This window comes from Lepisma saccharinum, chromosome 6 (assembly GCF_977018435.1).
Source record: "Lepisma saccharinum chromosome 6, izLepSacc3.1, whole genome shotgun sequence".
NCBI lineage: Eukaryota > Metazoa > Arthropoda > Insecta > Zygentoma > Lepismatidae > Lepisma > Lepisma saccharinum.
This window is the reverse complement of record NC_139234.1, coordinates 36,179,982-36,206,988: the sequence shown is the minus strand read 5'-3', so window position 1 is coordinate 36,206,988 and position 27,007 is coordinate 36,179,982. Positions and strand designations below refer to the sequence as shown.

The window sequence follows — 27,007 nt, the reverse complement described above, 5'->3', positions numbered from 1 at the left end:
TTCTACCTGTTGTTGGTCCTCAAACGACAATGTTGCAGTATTTCTACCTGCTTTTAGTCTCAAATGGCTACAAGGTTGTAAAGTTTCTACCTGTTGTTAGTCCTCAAATGACAATGATGACAATGGTGTAGTGTTTCTACCTGTTGTAAGTCTTCAAATGAAAATATTGCAGTGTTTCAACCTGCTTTTAGTCCTCAAACGACGACAAGGTTATAATGTTTCTACCTGTTGTTAGTCCTCAAACGACAATGTTGCAGTGTTTCTACCTGCTTTTAGTCTCAAATGGCTACAAGGTTGTAATATTTCTACCTGTTGTTAGTCCTCAAACGACAATGTTGTAGTGTTTCTACCTGTTGTAAGTCTTCAAATGAAAATATTGCAGTGTTTCTACCTGCTTTTAGTCCTCAAACGACGACAAGGTTGTAATGTTTCTACCTGTTGTTAGTCCTTAAACGACAATGTTGCAGTGTTTCTACCTGCTTTTAGTCTCAAATGGCTACAAGGTTGTAATGTTTCTACCTGTTGTTAGACCTCAAACGACAATGTTGTAGTGTTTCTACCTGTTGTAAGTCTTCAAATGAAAATATTGCAGTGTTTCAACCTGTTTCTAGTCCTCAAACGGCGACAAGGTTGTAATGTTTCTACCTGTTTTTAGTCCTCAACGACAAGGTTGTAATGTTTCTACCTGTTGTTAGTCCTCAAACGACGACAAGGTTGTAATGTTTCTACCTGTTGTTAGTCCTCAAAGAGCAATGTTGTAGTGTTTCTGGCTATTGTTAGTCTTTAAACGACAATGTTGTAGTGTTTCTGCCTGATTTTAGTCCTCAAACGACGACAACTTTGTATGTAGAGTTTCTGCCTAGTGTTAGTACTCAAATGTGGCGGAGCGGTTAGTGATTTTCTGGAAAGTCGCCCGTGTTAGATCCCGATAAACGATATTCTTGCAGTCAAACGAGGCTTTGTCGTCTGGACACAGCCAGTATAATCCTCTTATTGGTTTGTATGCATTCCTGTGTTTTGTCCATTTGTGTGCAGGGTGACCCTTACAACATGAATTTTAACCTAGATGTGGAGACTTCTCAGAGACGCTTGTTGATATTGGTTATGGTGTAATTTAACGAGTGCAAATAGCCAATGTGTTGATGCATCCATAATTTTAATTTCAATAAATTTTTCTAGTTCCTCAGATTGAGCCTCATTTGCTTGCAATCTAATTACAATGCCGCATGGTTGTTTCTTTTTAACGAAAATTCTTGTATTTACATTTTTAATTATTTGACTTGCATTTCTACCTGCGAACAATTGTTGTTGTCAGTAGGTTCCCCATAATCGCTAGGAATACGTACGCATTGCATTCTCTACTATATGAAATTGCTTCGTTAGAGGCAGCCACGACTGGCACCAGATGTCATCACCTGTCATATTAGCCTAGTGCCAAGAGGAAGCAATAATCACGGATGCTGTGTTGCAATTACTGTGCGCGGCAATCTATTCGTTTGGACAATGCCATCAAAATTCACATCATTAACAACCAAGGGAGTCAGTTCGGATGAAATATATTCTACATTCATTCGTATTGTCTATTACCGGGGGGGGGGGGGTGAAATTACGTTCTCTGTAGAGCGGGATGCATAATGAAATATTTCGTAATTACCATTTTTTAAACTTTCGTTTTAGAAGTTTTTCAGACAGAAAAGCTTAATTTTAGTGATATTTTTAGGGGATTTTCATTTAACACTTTGGTTTTTCCCGAGATTTTTGCTACTTTCATTTGAATGAAAAACTCAATATGCTGACCAAGGCAGAAATTTATTTTATTTTAAAGCATAAACTAAACGCAACTTTTCAAACTTCTAGCAACGTCGTCTTCATACTCTGTACCAAGTACAAATTAAACAAAGTACAAAACAAAGAATGGAAAAAGGTGTTAGAAAGAGTGGAAAGGACAAGAGCGAAAGAGGAATGAAGAAAGAAAGGAAAAAGAGAGTGAGATAAAGAGTCCAATCACTGTCCGGATGAAAGGAAATGTTTAGCTAAATCGCCTGTCAGGTGAAAGTACAGTTGACAAGGGAAGGCCATCTGCTGGAATGTTCCAGAAAAAACTTTCTAATGATCTTGTGTCTGTAGGGGAGTGATTTTTGTGTATATATATATCTTCCTGTTTTGTACTTTGTTACATTTGTACTTGGTACAGAGTCTGAAGAAGAACTTGCTAGAAGGTTGAAACGTTACGTTTAGTTTATGTTTTAAAATAAAATAAATTTCTGCCTTGGTCAGCATATTGAGTTTTTCATATCATGGAAACAAGGCTTATTGGTGATACAATTTCATTTGAAAATGTTGGTTGTCTTAATATTTCTGGAGGGACTGTAGCCTCATCCTCCTGCATACGCCATTGTCTGCTATCCAAATAGGCTAATGTTTGTTTCTAAGTTCACTTTGCGCTCAGATAGGTTAGTTAGGCCATGGCTTACAGTTTGAAGTGAGATCTGACCCTGTACCCTTTGGAAACTGAATGTCAGGTACGAACCACATGTTTCGTACAGACAATTTAATTTCAGTGTCAACATATTGCATTAAGCATCATAGGAAACTGATAGAGGTTCGTTAGAGGAACGCAATAATTGCAAAATTAGTAGTGTTTTAATTTTAACAAAAAAAACTGTCTTATTTGCCATTCCATGGCAACTATCCTGCGTTCCACCTTGATAATGCTGAACTACAAATTTTATCTTTTTCTCTGTTAAATTGAAAAAAAGGGGGATTTTTATAGATTTTTTTTCCGCTGATTTCAAATCTGTTTACTGTTTTACTCTATCGAGCACAGATTTTTTTGTAATACATGTTATTTGTTGTAATAAAGTAACTTTGCTTTATTGAAAGTAACATGCTTTAAATATTCTGTATACTGACCTTAAATGTACTTCTTCAGGATTTTCTGCTGTATTTCGCTTGAGGAACATCTCTATTGAGAGTGTAGGTGTGCGGGCATATATCCTGATGGAAGCGTCCCCCATGTTAGTCACTCATACTGCCATTGGTGGACTGCCAATGTTAGACCAACAAATGTATTTTTAGGAACATATTACATCCCAGTTTCTGTACTTATCATAACGCTGCCTAACAAGTTCTTTGTAGTTATCTGCTTTGTGATTTCCGAGGAAATTCTTTACAACTTCTTGGAGCGATCCCCTTGCTTCCACCTCAGCTTCATTCAAACATGGGAAGAGTTGGACTATAAGGGACCGACCTTCTAGCTGAAGTAATATCATAGTATTCCTAGTCTTCGCAGTTATTCCAACAATCCCTTGAGTTGTTCAACGGTTTTCTCCAATCCATGGGCACTACTCATGGCATGTGACAAACTCTTTCAGGCAAACATGACAGTGTTTCACATGAAGCACAGCAGATATGAGGGGACCAAGATTTATCCTGGTCACATACTTTGCACCCAAAATATAACATGATTTCCTAATCAATGGAGTTACGTACCATTTTTGCGATTTGAAATAGACTCTCGGCCGGCGTGGGTCCACGATGAGGGTGATAGGGATCATCGCCCCTCCCAACTGTCAGGTTTTTGGATATATTATTATGCTTAATGATTTTGAATGCTCAAATGCTCTTTTATCACCAGGTTTAATGTCGAGAATACATTTAAAAGTTTAACTTAAATCAACTTTACACTAAGATAAAAATAGACCCAATCTAGTATCTACTCACACATTTTCTTTGCACTCAATAATAACCATCTCTACCAGCTCTGAACACATATTTTTGTGAAACAATACTCTAAACTCCAGAACATAAAAGTCAGCTTGTTTCGTTTTTAAAGAACGATACATTGTTTATATAAAGCAGTGCAAGTGTAGGTTAGACAAGCTTCTCGGTGAGGTTAGGTACCAAACTGAAATTCGCCCTCTCAACAGTAACTTCTTGATCTGCCACTGGCTAACCGCAAATATAACAAAAAAAAATTGGGTGGTTAACACAATTACGAAGCATTTTTTAAATATATACACACTGCGTATAACACAAAATATGCACAAATTAGTGCCAACGAACTTATTTATGTCACAAACGTAAGAGAACTGATTTCAAGTGAGATGTTAGCATTGCTGTTTTTCCTGATGGCAATAAACCAGTATTTTATCATTGTTGTCATCAATATCACTGTTGTCATCAACGGTTGGCTTGCGCGGAAACATTTTAAGAAAAGCTAGCAACTTTTATTCTTATTTTAGAACTCATAATGCTTGGTACTTTTGCTACTATAATAGAATTTAATGGTAAAAATGGGCTACAGGGAGATAAAAAACGTAAACGCGTTACAAAAACATGGAGTCCAATAGAGAAATTCTGACTTCATATTGAGAATCAGCATACCAAAAAACATAAAAATCAGTGACAATTATTCATTCAACAAAATCATTGTCGACCAGTGTAATAGTTTAAAGCAGGTGGAATGCCCTTCATTAACAATTAATTTACAAGCGTCTACCAAAAATAGGCCCCAAACGTTATATTGCAACTAAAGCTCTACCATGCACACCACACCGTACTAATGTTTTTCGTTATGTAGGGTCCCACTTCGGTCTTTTCATTAAAGCTGCAAATTCATGATTTTTAACAATGAGAAATCGTAGAAAAACATATAGCCAACCGGCGCTTGTAATAAGCCTTGCACTAATACCGCTTGGTTTGACAGCCTTCAAATTTTTTGGGAGTTGACTCAATGACTGTGAATAACATTTGATAATTTTTCATTCCGTTGAATAGCGTTTATCATACAAATACATTGTAATTTACTTGCTAAAACAGCGAACAGTTTGGATCATAATAAAATGTGAGACTCCCAATTTATTGGCTTTTTTCCAGGAAGCAAATGTGAATATATTTGCTTCTTTCTGTCGTTCTGTATTATTCATCTATTCTGATCGTGATGAATATTGCCGCTGGCAACGATGCAACCACAAAGTAAAGTAGATACATTGCTATATTAAACTTCTAGTTTTGATATTAATATATTTGTATTACCATTGAGTGGGTAAACTACATGTTTGTAAGTTTATGCAAACAAGAATAGTTACACGTTATAACCAGATTATGAAAACTCCTTTTCCTCCCTTATATTAATTTTCATAATATAGATAAGACCCTGGACAGTAATATACCTATTTATTCCAATTGCACTTCTCCCTATAAATTCGTAACAATCATTATTTAATTCCTACTTTTCAGCAGTGGTACAGCTGCTAGTTAGTTAATATTCAAGACATATCACTTTGTATGTCATCCTGTGGTGCCCATTAAGAGTTAGGGGAACAAGTTACTATGTCAAGGACATTGGGTTCGAATTTCATGTTGAGCATGGATGTTCCTAGATGTTTCATTTCATACATCTTTTGCGGATGTATAAACTTTGTAAAATAAGTATAAAATATTTATAATATTAATTTTCCATTTCTAACCAGGCATTCACTAAAGAGTTCACACTTCTATTATATAATTCCATCCCCGATTTTAGAGAATCCTAAAGAACAATTACGAGATCCGTTATTGAAGTCACCTTTTCACTTCCATTAAATTGTAATAGTCAGCAAAAAAAAAAAAAAAAACACCATAATAAAGCAAATAAAATCTGAGCGAGAATTCAGTGCTGTATAGAAGCAAAGTGATCACTGATTCGAAAAGAGTAAATTTCAGTTAATTCTAGCGTTATGATACTGAAGCAGATATGAGAACATTTTAATTTCAATTTCAGCCCGTGTTTCCAGATGTATCATCTGTGTAAACACAGCTGATAAGTTAATGGGAAAAGCCCGAAGCCTTCATTTGTTTTGCAACGTTTCCCTGTGAAATTTTTAGTGCAACGTTCGGAGATATTTCATAACTTTGGATGCAATCCGTTTAAATTTGAATCAATATTTGGAGCCCATAATTTTTATTTCAGAGGCAGTTTGCGTGCAGTAAGGTTTTAACGACGGACGTTGTTAATGAAATATTAACAAAAGTGTTTCGTTTGACTTTTACCTGTACTTTTCTCGGGGGCTCAAGCAAGACATTTTTCTCCAAAACATTTATTTCGTTTGATGTTACTGTGTTCTCCCAACGATGTGTCTTACGTACAATTATTTTGATTGTTTCCTTTTATTTATAGTCGCCTTTTTTACCTCTTCTAGCTAATCGCGACGATGAAGTTATGCAGTTGATGAAGGTTTCCAAAGACTACCTATGCCCAGCCCGAGATTCGAGTCCCCCGGACTCCATGCGTCGTAGCGAGCTGAGAGCTTGATTTGATTTTTTTAAAATTTGATTTGTTGTTGTAAGTCCACTTTATGCACAGATAGGCTAATCAGGACTGAACCTACAGTTTGAAGTGGGATCAGAACCACTGTACAATGCGCCTCCACCGGGTATCGGACCTTGTATTGATTACAAGGCGACGACGTTACCACTACGTTATCGGGGAGGCTCTGAGTACTTGAAACGACTTGTGAGCTCGTACATAAGTTCAGGCTGAAATCCATTTTGCAGGGTGTCCTTGTCCCCCTCCCCGATCCGGACATCCATGATCGAGGGAATGTTTCAGGGATATTGGGCTTCAGGTGATTGTTTTCCTATCAAATGTTTACCCGAAACTTTCACCTCCTGGGAAACCTCAGGAGGTGATTTTTGTAAGCCAAATTCTATGCTCACCGCAATCCGTGTTCTTTGAAAACTGGACAAAGGCTGTTGGACTCCGAGATACAAGAGGAACCTTATTCGACCCTTCGGAAGCTCTCCCTCCGACATCTAACTCTGGAGAACTAAGATCCATTACTCCATCTTCCCAGAAAGGAAACGAATGAATGCCATGCTCCGCTTCTTTCGAAACGTTCTCAAACTCAACTTCCAAGACAAAAAAGAGTTCTGGAGGACATACAAGAATAGAACTCTCCGCCTTGGTGATGGGATATATAACTCAACCCCCGTCCCGGAATTTGGAAAACTTCACGGACTTCTCGCGTTCTGCAATATAAATCTCTCGCGAGATGCTCTAATGATTTTCAGATTTATGTTTGACCCATTCATTTCTTCCTCCTCTGCCACGTATGATACATTATCTGTCAAATTGGTCTCCCTAAACTTTTCGTACTTCAATTCTTGCCAAATATAACTCAGTCCCTTTTCATTTGAACATAAATAGTGGAGTGTAATTGATAGAGAATTTGTATACTTCCGTAACTTTAAAAAAATATATGGAATTATCAGATCAAAAATCTTATGGCGTCTGACAACCATCCGAGAGACCCGGGTTCGATCCTCGGCGGGGGAGAACCGGAATTTTTTACACCTGTTCAAGCGGCTCCTGCGGCCACCCAGCGTCGTATAAATGGGTACCTGGAGGAAACTCTGGGCGGTAAAAGCGGCCAGGGGTGTGGTGTTGATCACATCACTCCCACCTTCGGCCGTGATCAAGAAAATGTGGGGCCCTAACCCCACACTCCCTATACGCCTTCAGGGCGTGGTGCAAAGCACAGGGGAGCACTTTACTTTACTTTTACAAATTAAGAATTGTCATATTTTTTTATAAGTCGTGCACTTGTTAACACATTTGATTAAGCAACTGAAGACATATCCACGTGGAGGATTGGTTAGCACAGCGCGCTAAGAACGCCAGGGGTCCCGGTCCCGGGTTCGAATCGCAGAATGGGTGTTTACGAGTGTCCCGTTATAAATTGCATCATGTCATCACTCATCCTCATTTTCGCGATTAGCCAAAAGTGGCAGAAAAGCTAAGTAAAATAAACCAAATCAATCAATATCCACACACAGATTCAAGCCTAAGGACTTTTTGATTGGCTAGCTATTTGGTTCATACAGAAAAGACCCTAATTCATATTTGTTATTAATATTCCAATATTTATCATCATGGCCTTTTAAAGTATCTATGGATAATACAATTATTTTTCCTTAGATATATGATCATCATTATTTAGATAAATATTATTATTGGTAGTTATTTTTTTACAATGCATATTATTTCTCTGTAACTATCCTGCGAAGTCGTTATGACTCTTCAATTATAATTCAATTTATGTCAGATAGGATAATCGGGACTGGACCTACAGTTTAGAGTGGGATCCGAACCACTATGTGCCTCCACTGGGTATCCAACCCGGTGCACCTTAATTACAATGTTAAAAGACGTTACCACTACATCATCGTGGAGTCCCGCGAAGTGGTCATAAGAGCGTTTAGTTATTTAGCTATCCAGTTTGTTAAACGTGGTTTGAATTATTTTGTTTATGTTTACGATGTAGATATAAGTCTTTATAGGTGTATTTCGGCTTTAGAAATCGTATACGTCTGAAGAGATGCAAACTGTTCAGCAAAGTGTGTTGTGCGAACTGAAGATTCCATGTATCCAGTGAGGCAATGGTTTGTTCCCTTCTGTATCAACCAGTTAAGCTATTGCTGACGCTCGAACGTGAGGTCATTAGCTCACTGCTAGATGCCAACTAGCAAATAAAGTCTTACATGCGGGAATCTGTGCATGGAGCGGGTAGCACTGAGTTTAGTGATAAAGATCTGTTCTCTTGGTATCATTTTAGAGAAAAACTAGGCTGACATGGTAATCTCACCTTCGCCATCTTCTCCGTGTAGCGAGTCTCGCGTTCAAGAGTGCTGAAAAAACTGTTATTTTCCATCTCTATAGTTTTCTCATCAGATGAAGTTCGATTATTGTTGTGTTTTTATTCTTCTGTCCGTTCATTTTGATTACACATCATCGACACTGTTCAGCAAACTGGTGTTTGATATTGTTCTGCTGTAATTTGTACCGCTCCCATCGTTATAGAGCCGTCGGAACCATAATTGTCGGACAGTAAACAACGCTAAACTATTTCTCCACCTACCTTCACATTCTTAACACGGAGATTTCAACTTCATACGACTGGGTCAATAACGGCCTCATCCTCGAGCAAGAATGTCTTTAGGTGTGCGCGCAGGTGAGATCGTTACCACATTTCAGGTTGGCAGTTATCCTCCAGGCTTCTCTCGTCACTTTCCATCTTTAGAATTTCCTACACTTCCTATCGATTTTTCGCTAACCGGCCTCAAGAAAGAAATCACGGTAATAGTAGTATACCAGCAGAGAGTTTTAGGTATTCGATGAAAGTACCTAAATTTTATAGTGTTTTACACCGACGGTTCCAAATTACAAGGACCAGTGGGCTGTGCTTTCGTTGTTAACTTTGAGGCACAAACGTTTTGCTTTATATCCTGCCTGTTCCATTTTCGCAGTATAAATTGTCATTTTGAAAACGCTTTGGAGCCACTACAGTACAAAGTCCTCATTTTCACCGATTCCCTTAGTGTGCTCCCTAGTCTGTCATAATTTCTCATCCAAACACCCAATATTGCAGAACATCTTTAGAATGCTTTCGTTGTCTTCCAGTGCTGAAGTTCGCTTCTTCCTGCTCCCAAGTAATGTGAGCGTCCATGGCAACGATGCAGCTGATGCGGCTGCCAAGTCTGTCGATGCAGATGGTGATGTTCCGGTCCAACGTCCCCCCACACTTTCAAAACTTGTTTTTCTGCTTTCTTTACATTTGGCAGGAAGAGTGGAACTGAGCAAAGAGAAATAAGCTTCGTTCTACCAAGTCATGCATTGGTGCCTCGTGCCGTCACTCGCGCAAAGACGAAGTCTTCTTAACTGACTTTCACACAGGACACAGCTGTCTCGCATAACACTTGCTGCACAATGGGGACTCTCCATCTTGTTTATCATATAGTGAGGCAAATTCTTCTTGGCTGTGCTCATTATATCCTCAGAGAACATTTGAACCTTCCCAAACTCGTTGTCAGAGCCATGTCGAGATACAATAATGGCAGTGCTTCATATACATTGTTAGCTTTCTGACAATAACAAATTTTTAACACTGTATATGAGCTTACGTTTTGTAATTTCCATACAATGTTTATTATCTTTGTGTGTGTCTCCTCTAAGTTCATACACAACTTGTAATTTTAACTTCGAGGGGGAAGGGTTAGCACCCACTATGAAAATTTTTCGTTCCAAATTTCTATTCACATAATTATATTTTTAAAAAAACAAAGGTGTGGTTTGTAGATAAAGGACTTTACCTGAATAGTATGGAGGGTGCAAAAAGCCTCTAGTGCCGACACACCTACCAATTTTAATTCTATCAATAAGAACGATGTGCCTCACCGATGGCGCAGTGGTAGCGTGTTCGCATTGTAATCAAGGAGTTCCGGGTTCGTTACCCGGTGGAGGCACATAGTGGTTCGGATCTCACTTTAAACTGTAGGTCCAGTCCCAATTAGCCTTACTGTGCATAAAGTGGACTTAAAACACCAACTCAACTCAACTCAATAAGAACGGTGGTGTCATGTACCCTGGTTGCTGAGGATTGAAGATGAATAGATTAGACGTATTTGGTGAATGGTTACATTCCTAACATTTCCTAGCTTATTCTGCCCTCTTGTGCCTGTAGTCCAGGGGTCTGTCTCGTTTTACGGCGCCCTTAGTGTTTCAAGATTTTTACGCGGCGCCCAAGTCAGAATGTGGGCCTATCTAACACTTGCAACTCTTACATAGTGTGGTTATGTTGCTTGCCTTAAGTTTAAAAATAAACACATATTTCAAATTCAGAAACATCTTACGTGTAAAAAGTACTAAATAAGTACATATTTGTAACAATCATATTATTTCAGTGAAAATATTGGAACAATTCGCGGCGCCCCTCTAAGCCAGCCAGCGCTAGTCAATGATAATCGTGAAGTCAATGGACAATAACAAATGCCTGTGCATTGTGTGAAATTTCAGCCCACGAGGATTGGTACTTAAGTGCAATCTCACCATGAAGGCTTGCTATGTATATCTTCCCTGTCGCTAGCAACGACAATCGGGGTAAATTGAGTGCAACGAAGTCCGTAAATGGGTGCGAACTCTGAATTTTAATTCGTCCTCCACTCCAGCAGCAAAATGAGGCAGAGGCGCAACGTTCACGGCGGAAAGTGTAGAAACACCAACGCCTTACTCTGCGATATTTTCTGCACGAAACATGAATAAACCGTTTGACGAATCACGGAACTTCATTCAGGTTCCCAGTGAGCCGAGAAAGAAGTTGAAATGCCTCCTGCAGCAATCTTGAGGCTGCGAATACTGCAGAGACACAACTGGCTCTCTTACTTAATGTCTAATTTGACGCAGGCAATTGAGAAAAGCCGTTGGATCATAATCCCTGCCGGTGACGTGCATCGCGAGAGGTGAAGATTCGTTGTCATGGCAACGCTTGTATAATTTAGGCAAGGGAAGGGCGGTGTAGTTCTTGGCAACAGACACAATTTCCTCCCTTTTTAACTGTGAAACAGCGGCGCTGGCACGGAAAACGTTGAAATATGACAAGCGTGGTGAACAAAGGGCTAGCTGCTTGCCAGCCAAAATGATGAAAGGGAAGAGCAGGGAATGGTGCGACATTTTTTACAATTTTATTCATATTAATGGATGCAATGCTTTCGCCGGATTTGAATGGAGCCAAAAATGTATATACATGAACATTTTCAGTTGAAAGTTAATATATTTTTGTAATATTGCTGGAATATTTTTGTCCTTTAATCATATACATCTCTCTCTTGTCGGCTTGAACATGGATCAACCAGGCTTACAACCTCGCCAACATTTTTTTTTTTTTCACATTTATTACCCAAATCGTAGTCGATGACTTATATACAGGGTGGGACAGAAACTTGATGATCTTTAAAATGGTACAACACAGTAAATAAAAAGAGTTCGTCTTTATTGACGAGCTAGCCGTATGTATGCCATTATTATTGAAAATAGAAAATTATGATTTACACCAACATTAAGTGCGGAAAATAACATCTTGCGAATGGGGTTTCAACAATGAAAACGCGGTGCGTTCCGTTCCGTTCCACGGTTCCATGGTGACTGAAATGGCAGCTAGTGAGGTGAGGAATCCTCACCTCCTCCCCTCCCATGACCCCACCACGCGACGCTACGCAATAACAAAACAACAATCGGCAGGTTTTTGTTCCCCAGAAAAGAGAAGTTTCAGCGACCGGTTAAAAATGGGCATACATAATAAATTATAATGATGCATAAATTAGCATATGGCTCAAATGCTAGCACATAACTAAAGCCGAACTCTTTTTATTTACTGTTTATGTCATTTTAAAAATCATAATTTTTTTCTGCTCCACCCTGTATATGACCTAAACTAAGTCTATAAGAGAAGTAGCACGTCCAGTTCTTCTCCTGCCCCAGCAAAAATTAAAAACTAGATAACAATTCCCTTTTGAACCGCATTTTTGTGTGATATGTAGACGTTTACTAAATGTGACTGTTATTGCATTTTTACTCGCATGTTTTTATTATTTAACTTTTTCTATCTGTTTATCTACATTATCAGGGCCAGATTTAAAGAGCCAGTACTACTGGGCCAATAACAAATGCTGCTCCTGTCACTCTATTTTCTGTTATGTCGGTGTGGGTAAGATCCCTTTGTCTACAATTACTGTCAAATCTACTGTAACCGACAGGATATTGAAAAGTAAACTGTATCTGTTTTATTTGTTTGTCGAATATTTTGTACTATTAAAACATAACCACGTAACAAACATAACTGAATAATGTAAGTGTTAGTATGTGTAGGCTTATCGATGTTTTTGCTCTCGATGGTAAAGAACATTAAACATCTCGTGACCTATCGACAAGATTTCAGATGTACTAATGCAACGTAAAATTAGCCTATTGAAAAGAATTCTACATGGCGAGCTATTGAGCCACTAGTTATGTCAATTGTTACATTCATGCTGCTTAATAATCAAAATTATATATACTGTCAATATCTCGAATTTGTGCCTAGAATCCAGTATATTTGTTCCCCAATGTGTTTATTTAATTGTGAATTTGTAAGGAAGTCTTCAATATTTCCTTTATGAAACTTTGAGTTAATAGATAAATGTGTATATGTACTTAGCAAGGTGGGTTGATTTAAATCAGGGTGATTTAAATCAAGATTTAAATAAGCTGATTTCATTTATAAAAATCACTTATTTAAATCACTTTAAATAAATTATTTATAGAATAATGTACATAAGAATTTTGTAGACATCAGAATCAATTTTAGGGAAAGTACGTTAATCTTGTAATCATTTAATGGTGTTTATTAGGCTCTAAGTAAGAAAAATAAAGGACACAAAATATATATGTACTGATGGTTTGAAGCTCATTCTAAATGAATTGTAATATGTAAACTCTAAACAAACTTAAATTTCTCTTGATTTAAACTTCAAAAATATTTATGGGCAAAAATATAAAACATTTTGAGCAGAAAACTATACAAAATAGTAATCATGTTAAACGGTAAATAGTGTCATTATCATTAAACTGTAAATTAACATGGAAGCTGATTTTTAGCAAACTATCATTAAAATGATTGCCAAAATCAATCTACAAAGACTATAAAAATAATTTAAAATATAATTATACAGTATATCTAGAATGTTTTATTTTCACTGGAAGAAAAGTTATTGAAATTTTTATAGTTTCTTTAACACACTCAACAACAATTCCCATAATAGGTTCATATACAAACTGTATCAGAAACAGAAAAATTATATTTACTTATAATTTTTAATTTGCTTTAATCAAACTGTCAAAATATTTTACATGGCCGTTTACTAAAAAAAACCTTTCTATAGAAAACATATATCATATGTTTTATATATACATATATGTATGGTGTATGTATGGTGTCAAAAAGCATATAAGCAATTGCAATCGTGGTGTTTTTTAAAAAATAAAAATCTATTTAAATTTTAAAAATCATCAAAAGTCATTTTTTAAATAAAAATGCTGTGCTCCAGTTTCTGGAAATCAATTTAGCTGAGGCTTTGTCTCACTTTTTCATTCCACATTGTTTCTGGTATGGTCAACGTTTGATTGAAGGAGGAAATAATTCACGCAGACAAATATGCTCCCATATATGTTCGTGTGTTAACACATACGAAAGTAAAAAAAACGAAAATTATTAGCATTCCATTGTAATTAATTATGGTTGCAAATTCATTATAATTTATATTGACAATGTGGGATGATCGAACATGCAAAAAAAGGGGGGAAAAAAGATTGCACCCAGCATGGGAATTGAACATGATAATTGAGGTACTGCTATTCGCACAGATGCACTGAACACCTGTTCCACCATTGATTACTTCCCGTGTGCAGTTCTCGAAAGAACGTTTGTGATTAAATTCACTGTAGCACCTAAATAATAATTTCGATGTAATACAGTGAAACTTCACTTAAAGGACACCTCTGAATACCGGCCACTACTACATAACGGGACAGTTTTTAATTCTCAACAACGGACGCGGATACTGAAAACTATATCTCAGCGTCAATTCAAAACTTCCGAGTAACGAACAACGTGATAAAAAACAATGGGAATTCCAGCAATTACGAGATAACAAGTGCTGCAATAGTGCAAAGAATGTCTATTGTCGCGTAGTAGTTGCGAGAAGTACTTATTATTGAGCTTCAATTGTACCTAATTGTTGCAACTCTTTGCTTTAAAGGTGCGTACTGCTTTTATCGTGTGAAGGTCGTTGTATGTGTCACGAATTCTCAAAACTCATTTGGCAGCCATTAAGAGACATTTGAGGGCACTGTAAGATGATACTAACATGGCTAATTGTGTCAGTTTGTTACTATTTAAATGAAAAATTGATATGCAATGAATCAAAATGCTGAATATAATGTTAATAGATAAAAATCAATTAAATTAACTCTACTACAATATGTGCAAACTTCGAAACACTGAATAAAATACCTTGAGTTTTAAATAACAAATTTGATTTGTTCTAAAAGAGGCATTCATTGTAACAAATTACAGGCAGATTTATGCTTTCGCCACAACAATGGTGATTTTGGCAGGGTGAGCCTGGGAACTTTTTGATGAATCTCTTTACAATAAACGGTGAGGTTAGCTAAGGAGTTTTGTTCAATACAAAATCCACTAACCTCAACACCACTTGCTCCGCTTTGAGCAAGGAAGTGAAGTTCTCCAGCAGCAGATGAGGGTCATGAAGAATGCAGCGGGGAGCCAAAAGACAGGTACCTACAGGAGAACAGTTCCGGGGACAGGAATTTCGATTAACATTTGAACTTCCCAAAAATAGGCCAGGGACTGATAAATTTAGCGTTAAATTACGAAGGGAGTTGGAAAAATAGCAGCAACACGAAATATAAATCCCATACTTTTTTGTTAGCTAACCTCACAGGAATACAAAAGAAACAAACCATTAGAATTGCAAAGAAAAAAATAAGTGTCTCAGTTTAGTGATTGCTTACCATAACAATATAACATGTACTATTGGAGACAGGATACAGATGGATAATAAAGCTTACTACGTTAACACAAAGCTATTGAAAAGCAAAATAATAAGCAGGAAATATAAACTGAACAATTGCAAAATACTGATTAGGTCTATAGTAGTGTGTGATCCAGAAGTTTGTACACTTATCAAAGAGTCTTCGAGAATTTGGTAAACAATGACTGAAGTCTTCGAAATAAATAATATCCTAACGAACAAAACAGTCAGATTTGTAAAAGCAGGAAGACTGAAGATCTGCAAATGGTCACCAAGCAGCTGAGCATAGCAATTCCCAGACAATGACTGGTTCAATTTGACCAGAGGACTCAAACCATACCATGAAAACACGCCCACACCATCATGGAGCCACCACCAGCTTGCACAGTGCCTTGTTGACAACTTGGGTCCATGGCATCATGGAGTCTCTGCCACAACCCAACCCTACCATCAGCTCGTACCAACTGGAATCGTGACTCATCTGATCAAGCTACATTTTCCGGGCCATCTATGGTAAAATCAATGTGTGCACGAGCCGTGTAACCATAATCACGTTAGGAGACTGATCATAAGACTCACAAGAGTACAATTGCAATCACTGATAACACTCTGCCTATTTATACACCTGTTACGCGATGAATAGTTGCATACTGCTATCCCATGACGTTTAACACTTGAGTCTATAATAATTATAAATACAATTTATAACACAATAACACAAACAACAACAGTAAACAAATAAAATGTGATAGCAAGGAAATAAACAAGACATAACATCTGGTACTTAATTATTGATTAAATCTCTAGTTTCGTGGCTACGTAAATCCATTAAACTATTGAGAATATCTAGAAACCACCGAAAGCAAATCACACAAAGGTTCACGGCGAATGCTCCTAAAGGAATTGACAGAAGATATATATTTTTAAAAAATTTCATAGCGGAGTTTCCAAAAGAACTTCGCTGGCGAAAGCCAAAGGTCCGGCCGCGCCTTAACCTCAAGCTGTTTTCAAGCATCCTTGTAGAAAACGAATCAAGCTAAAAACATCGGTAAGTTCGTAAAACGTTCTGGGGACCTGAGTCAGTCTCAATCACAGGAGAAGAAGACAGGAAAACGAATCGCCATTGCACTACCTTCTCAGGTGGAAAAGCTGTGTGCATAAATATATAAATAACAATTTTTCCTGAATTGTCCGCTACTCCCCCTTTTCGCATACCGAACAAAAATTTCTCTCTCGTGGTAAAAGTCGATAAAATATTGATAGCGTGTTTCACTTCTTAGCGACGACTGATTTGGAACAAATCCTTTCTTGTTAGACACTCTATAAAGTACTTACCTGAGAAGTAGTTTTCCAGCATTTCCAGTTCTCAATGCTTGTGTATAATGTCTTCTATGGTGTAACATTAATTTGTATTCTTCAATGAACAATTAGAATAATCGTGAATCAGACAGCAACAATCTTAAAAATCATTTCAATCCAATCCAATTCGTTATTGAACCACTCATTAGCATTACTACGACTTGATTTCCATGACAACAGAAACAAACATGCTAAATGTCATTATCATTGCAACAAAAATGAGACTCAATTGTCGTATGTACTTGATTTGATAACACGTGACAAAATTGGTAATACCAACATTTGTATTAAATTGAGGTAACCACTTCACCCAATTCTTCTTGTGGATACCCAGAATAAATATATTGTTTTAGGTAACCTAATTATGCATTGCGGAGTGGGAAAAATTCTAAAACAAATGATTGAAAGCAATATGCTGCTAACATTGAAAAAAGTTTTGTAATAACTAAATTTACAAGTGGGAAATAAGTTATTCTCCTGTTTAAGATATTTACGGAGATCAAGTTTATTAACGGATAAGATTCGTGATTGTTGCTTATTAATTATTGCCTGTGGATTTATAGTTTCGTTTATAAAATTGGAATATATATTTGATATATATATATATATATATACAAGGTGGTTATAATTAAAGTGACGGTGTTCAGAGTGGTACAGCACGGGCTGTAATGAGAGTAGCAGTCTGAAACTTCGTAGATATGCTAATGAAGCAATGCGCTCGCGAATTATGCAAAAAAAAAAAAAAAAAAGTTCCAATTCTCGCCACCAGGGTAAAAAATGGCGCTGTAAGCAGTCAAAACGTGGTATAGTTACAGGAAAAAGGCAGGAAAGATCAAACACATGAGAACAATGGCTCTGGCATGTTTATTAGGAACTATGGTTACAAGAACTGTTCAATATGGCCTCCCAATTCAGCAACATGCTGCATTCGTAACACGGCATGGTCGACGGTTGCTCGCAGCATGTCTGGTGAAATCTGAGCGACATGTCGTTGTATGCTAGCCTTCAGATCAGGCAGAGACCGGACATGTCCCTGATAGACACGATCTTTTAAATATCCCCACAGCCAGAAGTCACATGGATTAAGGTCGGGGGATCTGGAAGGCCAATCATCTGGAAACTGCCTAGAGATGATGCGGTCATTAGTGAAGGTTTCTCGCAGCAAATCTTTCACGTGGCGAGCGACATGTGGTGTTGCCCCATCTTGCATGAAAATGGTGGTGTGTTCACAGTTCCGTTCTTGCAAAGCTGGAATCACGTGTTGCACAAGGAGGTCCCTATAACGTGCAGATGTCACTGTACACCTAACAGGCCCTCGAGGTGTCATCTCCTCAAAGAAAAACGGACCAAGAATGAAGGAGCTAGTGAACCCACACCATGCAGTCACGTAAACTGAGTGCAATGGTTGTTCCTGCACAACATGTGGACGAGTGGAACCCCATATGCGACAGTTCTGTGTATTCACTGCACCGACCAGAGTAAAATGCGCCTCGTCAGTTCACAGAATATTCCCCGGCCACATGTCATCCACTTCCATGCGTGCCAAAAACCGATGGGCAAACTCACGGCGTTGTGGAATATCTTGGGGTTTCAATTGGTGCACAATTTGAATCTTGTAGGGATACCAGTGTAAAATGCACCGCAATACCTTGCGAACTGTTGACCAGGGGAGTGACAATTCACGTGCCACAGCTCTAGCACTGGTTGCAGAAGTTGAGGCATGTGCTGTACGGTCAGCTACAGCTACAGCAACTTCGTCCACAACTTCCACGGGGATGGGCCGCCTTCCTCTCCCTGGTGCAACACCCAATTCACCTGTTTCCTCGAATTTCTTCATCATCTTCTTCAGCCCATTAATTGACATGGGCCCTCTTCTCAGCCCTTTCTGTTGGCGATATTTCCGCAGTGCAGCGTTACTATTGCTCCCATTCTGGTAAAACAACTTCACTAGCAGTGCACGGTCTTTCTTCGCAATAGCCATTGCTTTTTACACGGGAAAAATCAAACTTTTAATGTTCGGCGAACATTCACATCACTAAAGGAAAAAAAAAAGCACCAAGCGTCACCAACAACAACCAGGGAACTCACACAATGGTTAGGCAATGTCACCGACTTTGACGTCAGAGTTACGGAAAATTCCACGTTTTGACTGCTTACAGCACCATTTTTTACCCTGGTGGCGAGAATTGGAACTTTTTTATTTTTATTTTTTTGCATAATTCGCGAGCGCATTGCTTCATTATCATATCTACGAAGTTTCAGACTGCTACTCTCATTACAGCCCGTGTTGTACCACTCTGAACACCGTCACTTTAATTATAACCACCTGGTATATATATATATATATATATTGGAATTATGAATGTGAACAAATGAGAATTACTATTTGCAAATACTGTATATTTATTATATAATATCTTTTTTCATATAATTATATAATATGAATAATGATTTCCTGTAATCCCAATAACTAAAAAATAATAATAATTTCCTTAATAATTCAGTTATTTGGTTACAAGCTTTTCCACTCGAGGATCTAGTGCAGAATTTACTACTACTCACATAGTATAAATGTCGCGGGGTAAAACTATATTGCAATTTCGGAAGACAAGAATATATTAAATAAAGAACAGAAAACATTATAATAAACTTAGAAACTCCAAATTAAATCGTAAATATGCCATTGGCTTTGTTGAATATTCACTACAGACTATATTATAGTATCTGACGTACTTAGTCCTGACCTGTAAAGATGGAGAGTGTAGAAGCTACCTAAATATTTTCCAGCCACACATGTGGCTCACACAAGGCAAAGAGCGTGTGCGACAACTGCGTGTTTTGGATAGAGCGTCAGAGAATAGGAAACACTCACCTCTCTTGGAAGCGTGGAAGCTGTCCTGCGGAGAGATCTTTTCAATCTGAGCGAAGAGTCTTGAGCGAGGGAGGACGCTGCGGTCCGTGTTGATGCGGTCGACAGCATAGCGGAAGGCGATCTCCTGCTTGTCATCTGCCGGGTGGAAGAGGCCACCTGCAAAACGAAACCTCTGTAATTGATATGTTTGGTTACAGACAAATAGGAAAATCACACAATATTGCCCTTCTGTAATCTCCTTGCTGAACCAGAACCTCTCAACTTATTCTCTAAATTTTAACGCCCACTGAGACGCGGCGAAACGCGGCAAGAGGACTTCTGTTGTCTGCTTGTATCGCAATCATATGGTGTAATCGCCCACTGAGACGCCGGAAACACGTCTCTTGCCGGTTTCTCCGCGCCTCAGTAGGTGTCAAGCTTTGCGCTGTGGCTACGGGTCGCGAGCAGGTATGAGTCTCCTGGGGAAAGCGTAACAACTTTTCTCCTGAGATTTCGGCCTGTGTACGGGACCAGTGGGTGTATTTACAAACCCTGGAGTGCTGCAGAACCAGAGGTATATAACGCTTTCTTATTGGCTGTGAGCATCGGAAGTGTTTATGTTCCGTGCCCTTCCTTTCTTGCCTGGTCGTTTACAGAAAAAAATAGACTCGTGATTATCGTGAAGTTTGTAATCAACTTTGCGAAATTATGACAAGAAATGTATATTTATATGGGAAAATATGGAACAAGTTAAAATACAATTGAATCCTTTCTTGTCTATAAAAATCAATACGCCTTCGAAAAACAATAATGTTGAATATTTCTGAAAGCGCTTGTAACGTATGTGAAGTGATTACCTACCGAAGTATAGGGGAAATTTCATAACTTGACATGTGATAAATAATACCATTTTTGTGTAATAATTTTTAAAATGTGCTCACAAATCAATCTCAGTTTAAATGAGTTTCCCATCATGTTAGGATGTCAATTTGAACCCTGCCATCTAGCGTTACTTTGAAGAAACACTGCATTAACTTCCGGAAGACAGCCAATCAGGAGCCAAATATGGCTGCAGGTTCTGCAGCACTATAGGGTTTGTAAATACGCGACGGGTGGTCACCCACCATCGTGAGGAATTAGCGGATCTACGAATAATTAGCGTAACCCGGTAATAGAAAACCTACAACGACGACTGGGGGTTCGTTGTGTTCACCACACGTCACCCCGTAACTTGTTGGATGTTCGCCCACCTCTGACTGGAGTGAGACCGGCAGTCGGTAGGTAGGCACTGGTCCTTACGGGTTGTTACACCATGTGTTATTATTATAAAGAAAAGTATGTTTTGTGTACCTTTGAAGAAATAACTAAGAAATAATTTAATTAAGTGTTTTGTGAAGGTTAAGTGTGGCGTTGCATAGCGCAGAAACCTGGACAGGGAAAACAACCCAAACAAGTAAACACAAAAACAATCTAAAAATTGGAGACATATAATAACGATAATAATTTCTTACGAGGAAAAGCGACTAAACGCTTTAGAAATATTGTCATGGCGAAGATTGGAGCGTTCGAAATGGACAAAGTAATAAAACTGTGTTGGAAAGAGTTGGTGAAAGAAGAGCAATGCTGGAAGTGATCAAGAACGGAAAAATACATTTTCTGAGACACTGCTAAGAAGGAACTGCCTGCAAAAATACACACTGAAAGAAATGGTGAACGGCAAAGTTTCAGAAGAAGAAGATATCAGATGATAGATGATATTAAATTAAGTGGATTCTACGTTGACATGAAGCGTTAGACGCAAGATCGGAAACCCTGGAGGTTGTAGTGCAAAACCTGCCTGTAAGATAGAGAACGTTGAACGAAAATATATTAGGAGTATTATATTTGATAGACCAATGAACATTGACGTTATTCAATCGCTTGAATACTGGATATAGAAATTTTGTTTAGCGGACTGTTTTACCCAGAAATTACAGTATACAATAACAATCCAATAAGCAGGAATATCAATTATTGACTTAAAATGGGAATTTAAAACATTTTGTTTCGTATCTAGTTATTTAACGCCGTTTTAAACGCTTATGGTTAATCGCGGAGATCAGGATTTATTATGATTGCATGAAGTTGGTGAAAGAATGCAGGAATCCGTGTTCTAGACCGGACAGACTTTACAAGAATGTTATTCTATACTCTGTCTCTTGTTCTCCTAAGCTATGTAGTAATCATTCGACAATCTAGGACCCTTACTGCAAGTTATACTACGATAAATTTTATGTCGTACATTCCTTATTAGTATTACTATTATTTAGATTAAGATGAGGGTGCAACTCTTTCTTGATTATTTTATGTCGCTTTTGTACATCCTGTATTAATCGCGATTATGAGGATGACGAAGGAATTGGATAATTGACAAAGACAAGGACACAAACGTGCATTACGCAAGGTTCGAACTGAAGCTTGTGGTTCGCAGCGAGTTACGATGGTAACTGCGCCACGGATACCGGCGAACTGAATGTAAGTGGTGTGCAAGCACCCCCCCCCCCCCCCGGTTTCGTCACAAATATTTGTACATACATAATCAGGAACCAATTTAAATCCTTCAATTAATCATCATAGCAAACCATGACGGTAACATGTTTCTTTGAATAACATAGCATTGCTGGCAAATTGGCTAATTTTCACTCCCTAAATTATCTCATTGCTCTACCCCATTATACCATATACAAAGAAACGTGTCCGGCACTCGATTGGCATAGTTCCTCAGGCAGCCTTGTTTCACCTGGAATGTCAAATTATCGCCGCACAAAGCCAAGTGCGCTTGCTGACGAGCAGACAAGCTTCAGAGAGCTATCTCGTCCCTTCAGTCAGCATATTAATGTCGCCATTATTAATGAAACTCTGCCCACCCGACCGGAAAGAGCACTTCCGTGTCCAGGAGACTTTCAATTAACGGCTGTTCATTTACAAGATGCATATCGTGTCGTCACAATGGTAGAGAGAATGTGGTGAAGATAAAAATTCACACAAAGCGATCAGAAAAACCGTAAAAGTTATAATGAAAGTTATTAGTTTTAGCTGATATAGACATGTTTCTCCTTTGAAAGGTATAATTGTAATTTTTAAAATACAGGGTGTCCGAATTAAAACGCCATAATTTGAACTGTCTCTAACTCCACATGTATTTGATGCATCCAAACGAATTATACATTAATGAATACACATAGTCCTAAAGTCTCTGTCATCAAATTAGTAATTAGTACATTTAGCACATTTGTTACATTTCTACATGCACCTGACATTACTCTCCTCAATTTTTTCCCTGTAGGAGTTTGTCCAGGACATGGTATATTCAACCAAAGTGACAACTCTGGAATCGCTTCGTGAAAGGATTACAGTTGCCATTGGGACAGTCACACAAGCTACAGGCAACCTGGCGGGGGATCGAGTATCGGCTGGACATGAGACTCGTGGGCCGCATGTAGAAATGCACTAGTTACTACTTTGCTCACAGAAAGTTTAGGACTATGTATATTTATTAATGCCTAATCCAAGCGGGTGCATCAAATACATGTGGAGTTAGACAGTTGAAATTAGGACATTTCAATTTGGACACCCTGTACATTCACCCTTCAGAACCACACATCTATTGATTACCCCTCTATACACACTGTGAAAAGTTGACTTAGACCGTTATTTTCCGCTGCCATTCAACTACCGTGAAAAAATTACAACAGCCGTTTTTAAAACATAACTATCTATTACATAGTTACTTTAATTAATTGAATCTGTGGAGCTTTCAAACGAGATCTTAATGAGATAAATGTTATTAAGAAAAGTTGCCGGCGTTGTACTGCGTCACACCGTGTGTGGATGCGTAATTAGATAGATATGTGTTATCGAATAATTTTCTGCATTCAGATAAAGTATTACAGAAGTGCCAAGGGTCTAATTTTCCCATTTGAAATTAATAATAACAACAAAAATAATCGTTTGTTCTTCGTTGTTCTTCATATCTCTCACAGTCAATACCTCATCACATCACCCTGATTCAAACCAGCCAGCAGTAAGTCTTCCTGAGACATTCAATTGTTATTGAATGTTAAAGTGATAATTTTTGATGTAAATGTCCTTGGAAATATTTAAATCTTATCTTTTTGACAAGCAGAGTTCACTTTATAATCTTTTGATATTTCAATGATGTGTAACTCAGTTATAAAAACATTTATTGTAAAGAGTTAACTTTAACCGAATATATGTGATATGTTACGTTAACATATAATCACATCGCTTTAATATCAGCATTGCTGTAAAATTTCATTTTTTGTTCTCAGTGCACAAATGTTCTATTTCACGAGAAGCACGCGGTGAAAAGGATTTATATATATATATATATATATATATATATATATATATATATATATATATATATATATATATATATATGCCCTCTTTCTCACAGCCCAATCTTTCTAGAAAGTTCTCTTTCTTGGCCAAGGACTGAAAAGCAGAAAATACACCATTTTCCCCTTTTTTTTCCCTTTCGGCGGTAACGTTTTTCTTATTGACTTCTGGAACTCAACGAAACGTTTAAAATTGAAAGAGTTCCTGCTAACTTTTCCGTGGTAAGGAAAAGACTTCTTGTTCTTGTTTGATGAAGCACCTCGGAACTTTGGCACAAAGAGAGAGAGAGAGAGGGAGAGAGAGAGAGAGAGAGAGAAAGAAAGAAAGAGAAATCCATCTTGGCAATTCCAACTACGAAAACTAACCTCCAAGTGTTCGTGGATGGAGTGTCTTTTGGAAGAGTTGCTCTTGCTCTCTTGTTTTTAGTAACATTTTTGGAATGAACTCCGCTGGTAGGGAACGGTGATGTTGATGACAACAATATATATATAACAGAATTTGGATTTCAATGAAAAATAGTCATTCATACACATTTGTTTTACAGCATTTACAAACTTTCATACTGCATCAAGGTAAACAACAAGGGGGAAGGTTTATTTGTTAACCTCCTGCGACCTGAGGAACAAAGTAATGAGCATTTCTTATGATATCGCAAATGTAACAGTACTTAGCAAAATATTCCTGGACGCTGTTTTTATGGGATGGAAAACTTTTTTGATTGTCCCCCTCCAAGAAAATTAAGCTCAGAGTTAAATTCTCCACCTCTTCCCCCAAGTTAGGTGCCAAGTTGCGCTGTTTCGAAGCTACTTTTACTCGATCACAACAATGTGGTACAGATACATTATTGGACCTCTCCTTTAAATTAGGCGATTATCACAACGTAGTACATATAATCGTATTTAATGTTTGTAGCATTAAAAACACTTGATAAGCTCTATCCAGGGGAGCTTTTGTTGGTAGGACCCCACCCTTTAGTGTAAAAAGATAATTTTCCTGCAAAAAGAAGTGACACACGTACGTCCATATTGAGCCTTGTTTCCATGCTGGAAAAACAGAAAGACGCTGACCAAGTCAGTGTTTATTATACAAAGAGCGGTTAAACAGTTTTGCACAGTCCACTGTAACTTTTTTTTATTATTATTTACACTAGGCCAACGATGTTTCATGTGAACATACTTTGGTCCTTTATGTAAAAGTTGGTTAAACAAATTTCGTTTCTGTGCTTACCGGTGAGGCACAATTGACAATAAAGTAGACAGACGCACCCGCCAACGGTCAGTGATAGAATTCCTTTACGAGACCGACGAGACTGCCACAACAATTCGAAGGAAGCTGCTTCCTGAGTATGGGGATCAGATTTTGTATGAAACATGGTTGTTCCATATAGATCCAGAGAGCAAAACTCAGTCCATGGAATGACGTCATCATGGTTTCGTCCAGGAAGAAAAAAACAGACTCGCCATTATTTTTTGGGGGGATCAACATGGTGTAATCTTCATAGACTTCTTGAAACGTGGGTCAACAATTATCAAGGAGCGGTATGGTTCGTCATTGAACAAACTTGGACATGCACTGAGGACCAAGTAACCGGAGCTCCAGGATAAAGAAATCAAACTGCATCACCATAATGCGAGGCCTCACTCAGCCACGATGACACTGCAGAAAATCAGAATGATGGTATGGAAAGCCCCCCTACAGTCTGGACTTGGCTCCCTCCGATTTTTTTTTATATTTGGTCGTCTGAAGGCTTACCTGCATGGGAAGACATTCGACAATGACAGAAACCTCATTGCCTGTGTAAAACAGTGATGTGCAAGTCAGCCCCCTGAGTTTTACCAAAGTGACTTCTTGGCATGGAATGTATCGCAGCAGACGAGGGCTACATTGAGTGACATGGTCTCGAAGAACGAAAGCATGAAACCTCTTTGTCCTAGTGTAAATAATAAAAAAGTTACAGTGGATTGTGCAAAACCTTTTGGTCGCCCTTTGTACATATAATAAAACTCTTTATACGTAATCTTTCAACTTTATATTAGTCATCTTCAGACTAAGAACCGAAACGTCACTTATGATCTATTCTTACATCTTACACCCAGACGAACATTGATGTAGAATTATGTTAATTTGTAATGTATATGACAGGTTCATTTGTCCGTCAAAATTCGTCATTGTGAGTAGTAGTTGACAAGGCCAGAGTGAAGAAGAGACAGACACGACCTTCTCTTAAATGTATTTTTGTTCCAGATGTTGCTGCTATGTACGCTAAACATAGTATATATTATATAATTTCTATTTCTTAGCTCTTTACGTAGAGACAGATCTATACAGATAATTCAGATTACGTTATACCACTATTAACAAAGTTTATATAACTAACTAACTAACTAACTCTCTAGCCTTCTTAAACCCGAAGGTTCATGGCTGCAGCAAAACAGACCTTCCATCTGTCCCTATCTTGAGCAAGATCTATATACTCTTTTCCATCCCTACCGATTTCCTTTAGGTCCATCTCAACGTTGTCCCTCCATCTTCGTCTTGGCCTTCCTACAGGTCTCTTACCATCAGGTCTCCCAACGAGAATCCTGTAAACTCCTCTTTCCTCTCCCATTCGTGCCACATGGCCTGCCCACCTAAGTCTTCTTGATTTAATTATTCTAATAATATCTGGACATGAGTACAAATTATGTAGTTCTAAATTATGTAACCTTCTCCACTCACCTGTCTCCTCATCCCTTTTAGGTCCAAAGATTTTCATAAAGATCTTATTTTTAAATACTCTCAATTTATGTTCCTCTTTCAATGTAAGGGACCAAGTTTCACACCCATATAATACTACAGGCAAAATTACTGTTTTGTATATTTTAACTTTTAGTTTCTTAGATATTAAACGAGAAGCCAAAAGTTTATGAAGAGAGAAGTAACATGCATTTCCTGAATTAAGCCTACTTTTTATTTCCTCTTTAATACGCGTATAATTTTCATTTGTTAATA

General features: G+C 38.0%; 1 protein-coding gene across 1 annotated transcript in view; it reads right to left on the bottom strand.

Moving 5' to 3' along the window:
* Positions 1-27,007, bottom strand: part of KaiR1D (Kainate-type ionotropic glutamate receptor subunit 1D) — a 363,464-nt gene that overhangs the window by 160,429 nt on the left and 176,028 nt on the right. The window contains exon 3 of the mRNA XM_083123772.1: positions 19,637-19,792. Coding sequence (XP_082979898.1) covers positions 19,637-19,792 — 156 coding nt within the window. The remainder of the gene's footprint in view (positions 1-19,636; positions 19,793-27,007) is intronic.